Source organism: Hyperolius riggenbachi, chromosome 6, assembly GCF_040937935.1.
Source record: "Hyperolius riggenbachi isolate aHypRig1 chromosome 6, aHypRig1.pri, whole genome shotgun sequence".
NCBI lineage: Eukaryota > Metazoa > Chordata > Amphibia > Anura > Hyperoliidae > Hyperolius > Hyperolius riggenbachi.
Window position 1 is genome coordinate 170,629,506 of NC_090651.1, and position 6,952 is coordinate 170,636,457.

At 43.1% G+C, this 6,952-nt stretch overlaps 1 protein-coding gene across 1 annotated transcript in view; it reads left to right on the top strand.

Moving 5' to 3' along the window:
* Nucleotides 1-6,952, top strand: part of EP300 (E1A binding protein p300) — a 264,101-nt gene that overhangs the window by 222,334 nt on the left and 34,815 nt on the right. The window contains exons 20-21 of the mRNA XM_068242112.1: nt 418-498; nt 3,705-3,811. Coding sequence (XP_068098213.1) covers nt 418-498; nt 3,705-3,811 — 188 coding nt within the window. The remainder of the gene's footprint in view (nt 1-417; nt 499-3,704; nt 3,812-6,952) is intronic.

Here is a 6,952-nt window from a genome sequence, read left to right on the forward strand (position 1 = left end):
CCTTTAATTTGCTGTGATTTTGCTGCTTGTAAACCCATTTCAGAAGAATCCTTTGCTAATCTGTGCTTTGCATTGGCTTTCTGCTTTGTCTGTCTGTCTTGTCTTGCTTTCGTCTGTCATGCCCACCCCAAATCTGCTTTTTTCTTTGTTATATGTAAATTTCTTACCCTCCCATTCCACTGCCTGAACCTATGGTGACTGATTGCCCTGAATAAAAAACAAATAAAATAAATTAATTGCATCTAAATAAAAAAAAAAAAAAATGTTACCCGGGCATGTGATTTGGCTTTGATGACCTCCTGCGCACACCCTGTGTCTCACCTGCAACATCCTCTGATGGCTTCCCGTCCGTCTCACGTGGTTCGGCTGTGGTGTGTGAACGCACAGTTCACCCAAATATGGCCTTCTTGCTGATAGGTACCACTTCTGTGAAAAGTGCTTCAACGAGATCCAAGGCGAGAGTGTGTCTCTGGGTGACGACCCCACACAGCCTCAAACGTAAGTAACCTATTTTTTTTATCTATTTAGTGTTTTTTTATGCTGATGTCAAAAAGTTTAATGTACAAAGATAAGAAAGTTTGATCACAAATATAATTTTAGATACATACTTTTAAGGCAGCAGACTGTGTAAGTCAGTAAACATATAACAATCGGTTAAAGTATTCACATAGTAGAGCTTTCCTGGGTATAGCTTCTTTTGCAAGTATATAGTGTGCAGTAAATGGAGATTTAGTAACCTATTTCTCTGTACATTGGTTTACACTACAGTAAAACCCCTTAAACGTAAACTCCCAGGATTGGACAAAGTAATTTACTATATTAGACATTTACTATATCAGAAATTGTCATACTCAAGCACATAGAGTATACTATAGTACTGTATCCTAAAGGGAACCTAAATTGAAACAAAAAAAGCTTCTCCTAGGGCCCATTCACACTAGAAGCGCTTTTCTGAGTGTTTTGCGATTGATTCACATTTTTTTAAATCGCTCCCATTCACTTTCATAAAAATTGCGGAAAAATCGCTGCGATTTCGCGATCATGTACGCGAAAATAACGGCGATTTTTCCGTGACATGAATAAAAGTAAATGCGATTGATTAGCGGTTTTTAAAATCGCTCCCAAGGTGCTCAGAAAAGCGCTTCTAGTATGAATGGGCCCTTACCTGGGTCTTTAACCAGCTCTCTGCAGCCGCCCTGTGCCCAAACCGTCACGGATTGATCTTCCGGTCCCCCTCTGCCACTAAGTTTTGTTCTTGCCGACTCAGCCATGTGGAAGGACGCACGCCCTTGATCTCACTCCCGCCGAAATCCCTAGAAAGTCTTGTATTGCGCATGCGCAGCATGCTCTCAACAATGGGAGTGTGATAGAGGACTTGTGTGGCCAGGGCCGCGCAGGGCCATCGACTGGCCAGTTGGCAAGAACAAAACTTAGTGCCATTGTGGGACCGGAGGAACGATCCGTGACGGCGCAGGCATAGGGTGGCTGCAGGGGACTGGCTGAAGCCCCAAGTAAGTGAAACTTATGTTTTTGTTTTTTTGTTTACGTTCCCTTTAAGTCAGGCAATAATTGGGAGTATTTTTTTTTTCAATGCTTCAGCAAGCATGCACAAACAGTATCTAAGCTAGATCGAAATGCACAGTGCTCAAAATGCAGGGATTTGCATGCAATAATCACGCATCAGTTTGCACAGGAAGCATAGGTCTCACCAGTTTATGCAGGTACAGTTTTTACTATGCTCCTCTGTCCACATTTCTGTGCAGCCTGTATGATGCTGTAGCATTGCAGCAATGCACAAGCAAGTCATAGATGATAGGCAATTCCCTCAGTAATCAGGCAGCAGCTTTTGAGGTAATTCCTGCAAGCCCAGAGTAGTGTGCAGATAGTAAGCAAGTTACAAGTCGCTGCCAGCCCGCCCACTGACCACAGCTCATGGGTCGCTGACTGATGTATGATGCATGTGCCTGCCCCTTTCCACTATAGGTGGATACAGAATACTGCAGGGGCCAAAAACCGGTATATTATTATAGAAGTTCTATTATATCCAGGTTTACTCCATATACTTATAATGGTGCCTAGCCAGGACCTGTGTATTTGTTTTACTATATCAGTTTATTATAACGATTATACTGTATTTAATATAAAATCAATATAATATTTTGGGAGCAATAGCATTTGTTTACATACACTTGGCGCTTAGGTTTTCACTTACATCTTCAGAATTGGAAAACATTTTCCACATAGTTTAAAATCATAGTGGGCTTATGGCGTCAAGCCTGTAGATATATGGTAATAACTTCACAGTAAAGTAGACTTTCCCTAAATGACCTTGTCTGACAAGAAGGAATTCCAAGCCATCCTCATTTCAGGCTAGATTTCAATTGGGCTGGATACACAACTGTGTTTACAGTGTATTCTGTGCGGATACACTGTCACACTACTCAACGCTGTGCATCCATTCCAACCCACCGCCACTTGGGTCCTCCACCACCACTAAGAACAAGCGACTCAATGCAGATCGGAGCCCTGGCAGCTTCCCATTGAATTGGAACTGACCAATAGGAATCTTCTCACCTCTCAGTGGACTAATGTGAATCCTCCCTGAAGAAGGGTGGGGTGGGGGGGTAGCTGCTGGGGCTCCTATCGGTATTGCAGCCCTTGTCTCTAGTGGCAGCCATGTAGAAAACTAGATAAAGGCAGGAGGTGACAAGACAGACGAAGGCAGAAGATGAGACCGGTGAGAGGACAAGCAAACTGATAGGTAAAAGGCCCAGTCCATTCCCATATGCTTTACATTTTTACGTAGGCATTCACAGTATTCATTGTTTGCATGCATATGCATATGCATATGCAGAGGCACTGCACTGTGAAGTATACCGTGACCAGACTGCCATTACCCTGCTGATATTGACACCACCTTTGGTACTATTCTCCACAATCCAACATAGCATAGTGTCATATAATTTTTATACCATGTAAAAATGACCTCTGACACTTTTAGTAATTGGCATTCAATTAACATTATGCTAATAATGGGAAAATCGGCATTCTGCAACTGATGTGGTTTCAGATTACAGTTCTAGCATTATTGCCACACTAGGATACTTGCCAAACTAGTCTCTAGATTCACATGGAAGTTTAGCCACACACACTCCTTCACACACTTACATAAAGCAACCAACATAATCTGGCTACCAGAATTGGCACCGCTTTGGGTTTGTTGGAATATACGGACACCCCCTGCCCTCTTTGGCTATGCTGTCCTCTGCTGCCCCGAGCACATCCAATAACTTGACATACCTCCAAAACAATAATGTGCTTCAAATTGCGTAAAAATAACTCGGGTTTGATAAAAAAAAAAAAAAAATTGGTAATATCAGTGAAAAAAAAGTGACAGACTAAACATACACAGTGTACACTTTGCCTGTTTAATGTATAGTGTCTGCAGCTTTTGTGGTTTGAGGACCCTCACTGGAGAGAAGGTTGCAAGTTTTTACATTAGTTCCCAATATCTCAAGTGACTCTTTGGTTTGAAATAAGTATAGGCTACCTTAAGTAAAACTTTCATGCAAACACATATTAATTTATCTTGTGTGTGAAAATGTAACCAGCTATATTCAAAGCAGAAACAAACATTTTGTAACCATTTTCTCCATTTACGCCTGGCTAGGTATCTAACATGATTCTTCTTTCTTTCACTTTAGTACAATCAACAAAGATCAGTTCTCCAAACAGAAGAATGACACTCTTGACCCAGAGCAGTATGTAAATCATTTTAAAATTATATTTGGTGCTATAGATCTATATACTTGTAAGTCTGTATTTCTTATTGCACAATCCCGGAGACCAAAACATCTCGGGCCTCTTTCACAGCGTTAGAAAATGTTTCAACACAGACTAACGCACAGCAATACTAAGTCTGTGCGACATTCACAGTGCACATGTTGCGTTTGTGTGTAGCATTATTAGAAAGTGCTGCATGCTGTGCGTTATACATGTTATTAGCTGCGTTAGACTGTTTATACATGCTCAGTTATGAGGAGTTGCGTTGTAATTTGCACTGCGACCTTAACGTCGCATCAAAACACAACGTCCTACTGTGCAAGAGGCCTCAAACTCACCCAGCAATTAATAACTCATCACTGTAATGAGCAGGATGAGTTGTGAGGAATGGAAGTGGGCAAGCCCATGGTCGATTTTTTAGGTTGATTTAACCGCCTTACGACCGCCTAACGCCGATTGGCAGCCGTAAGGTGGCTCTCCCAGGACCGCCTAAAGCCGATTGCCATCAGGTCCTGGGGGAGGAGATTGCAGGGGATAGCGCAGATGCATGTGCATCCCTGCTGGAGTGATGGAGCTCTGCTCCGTAAACAATCTGCCAGCTGCGATCACTGTCATTGGCTGTCAGAGGGAGGGAGGGGAGGGGGAAGTTATTTAAAATAAAATAGCGTTTTTTTAATTAAAAATTAAATGACAATTAACGTAAAAAAATAAGTAAAAATGGCAGTCAGATGCCACCAACAGAAAGCTCTGTTGGTGGCAAGAAAAGGAAGTAAAATTCATTAGTGTGCTAAATTGTATGGCCCTGCAGCGAGCAGTTAAAGCTGCAGAGCACTGAATTGTATAAAAACTGGTCACTGGGGGGGTGTAAGCTGATGTCCTTAAAGGGGAACTGAAGGTCCTTTAAAAATCATTTCACTTACCTGGGGCCTCTGCAAGCCCCCAGCAGCCTTCCTGTCCCTCGCCGATCCTCCGTTCTCCCGCCTCTGCTCCGTTTCGTTCCTCAACTTGTAAGTTGAGGCCTACGCAGCTCTGCCAAGTGCATCCTTTCTACACATTCCCGTCTGCAATAGCGCTATTGCGGACTGGAACGCAAAGAAGGATACACGTATCCCCGCGGCGAAACCAAAGGTAGCTAGTGGCGGGAGAACGAAGGATCGTGGAGGACCAGTGTGGGGCAGTCTGGCTGCAGGGGGCTTGGGGAAGCTCCTATCCCGCGCCGGTTCTCAAGGATCTTCCGGTCCCCTGCCATGGCTCACTTTCATTACCGCCGACTTACAAGTCGGCAACTTGACCTGCGCGGCCGAGGACGCGCAGTTGCAGTCGACTTGTATGACGGCCGGAGCGAAAGTGAGCTGTGGCAGGGGACCGGGCCTGTAGTAGCCCCAAGTAAGTGAAACTTAAAAACAAATGAAGATCTCCTTTAAACTGGGATGGGAATAGCTTGTCTAGGTGTTCCTAATTATCTAAATATTCCCCAGCTTATCTCTTCCTTTTATGTTATAAAAGAGTCTTTAAAAGCTGGCTTTCTTTTACTAATAACCTCTTATGCTGGGCATACACGGTCCCATCCGGCGGCTCTATTAGCCGCCGGATTGACTCCCGCTCGTCCCCGCCGCCGTCCGGATTGATTCCCGCTCGGCACCGCGGGCGCTTCCTTATCTTCCACTCGACTCCCCGCTATTGTCCACTCGCAGGGATCAAGCGGGGAATTGATCCGGCGGGTCATCAGACCTGTCGGAAATTATTAATCGAGCCATCAGCGGCTCGATTGATAAGGGGGGAAACGAACCGTGTATCCCCAGCATTAGTAGTGGATCAGCTAATTTGCATGGGGTTGTAATGGCTCCTTTCCTACAGCTGTAAACCCCTTGGCCCAAGTGCTTTTAAAGTGGACCTGAACTCTTGCACTGGACAGAAGGAAGACCTATAGACATGCATCCTGTATGCACATAGAGCACGTGTCGAACTCCAGGCCTCGAGGGGCCAGATCCATGCCAGTGTTTAGGATGGACTGAGAAAGAAAGGAATGTGTTCTACCTGATGGACCACACCTTTCCTGATTCAGACCCATCAATTCATATGAGCTGTGTGAGAATCTCGGCCCTCTTAGGACCGGTTTGACATACCTGACTAATTCTAGGTACACACCATACAATTTTCTGTTAGATTTTCTCTTAGATTTACCTGCCAGATAGCTTTTTTTCCATGTTGTAGGTAAATCTAACAGAAGAATCTAACAGAAAATTGTATGGTGTGTACCTAGCATTAGAGAGTTTAGCCTGTCTAATTCTCCCTCATCTGTGACTAAGCACAAGTTCTAATTTGATCCCTTAGCTTTTTCAGCCGACTGCCGCGGCAGAGAGCTCATTTGTAGACAGGATGTTAACAATATGTCTGCTTCGAAGAAATCAGGAAGTAGACAAACTGCAGATTTATTGCAGGATTTGTATCAGCTGTTGCGTATCTTTGAGAGCAAAGAGGAAGTTCTGAGTTCAGGCCCGCTTTAAAGAAGAATACTCTGTACTTCTCTGATAGACCAGAACTGGTTGTTAAGAATGAGCGAGTGTCCTGCAGTGTGCGTTGTGTTCTGTGTTCCATCTCCTTACATTTCCGCCTTCAGAGCAGAAATTCTGGCTTATTGGGTGTAAATGTAAGATGATGGAAAGTAGGCATTGGCTAGATGAGTTAACCCACACCATTCTTGCCTCCAGCACACTGCTGGATGTTCTAGCTTTTCGCAAGGAGGGGGATTCAATCATAGGTCATTCATTTATTACAATTCTAAATATTTTATTTCAACATTTAATGAAAGAACACAGGTTCTAAACATGTGTTAAACATGTATAAACGTGATAAAATTAGCATGGATACGCCACAATAATTGTACATAGCATCTTTGTATACAACACTTAAGGTGGCCATACATCTTTCTACTTGGCCGATCGACCATCTGATTTGATAATTGTATGGTCGATCTGATAACTTAATAATGCTAGTACATGTATTCTTTTTTTAACTGTTGAAATAAAGTTTACATTTTAATAAACTAATGACCTATGATTGAATATTTATGCCTGAGGCCTAAAAAATGTAATATAATTGGGATGCGGATATTTAATACAAATTCCTTACCATTACTAGTATGTTCCTTACTAAATTAGTCTTCATA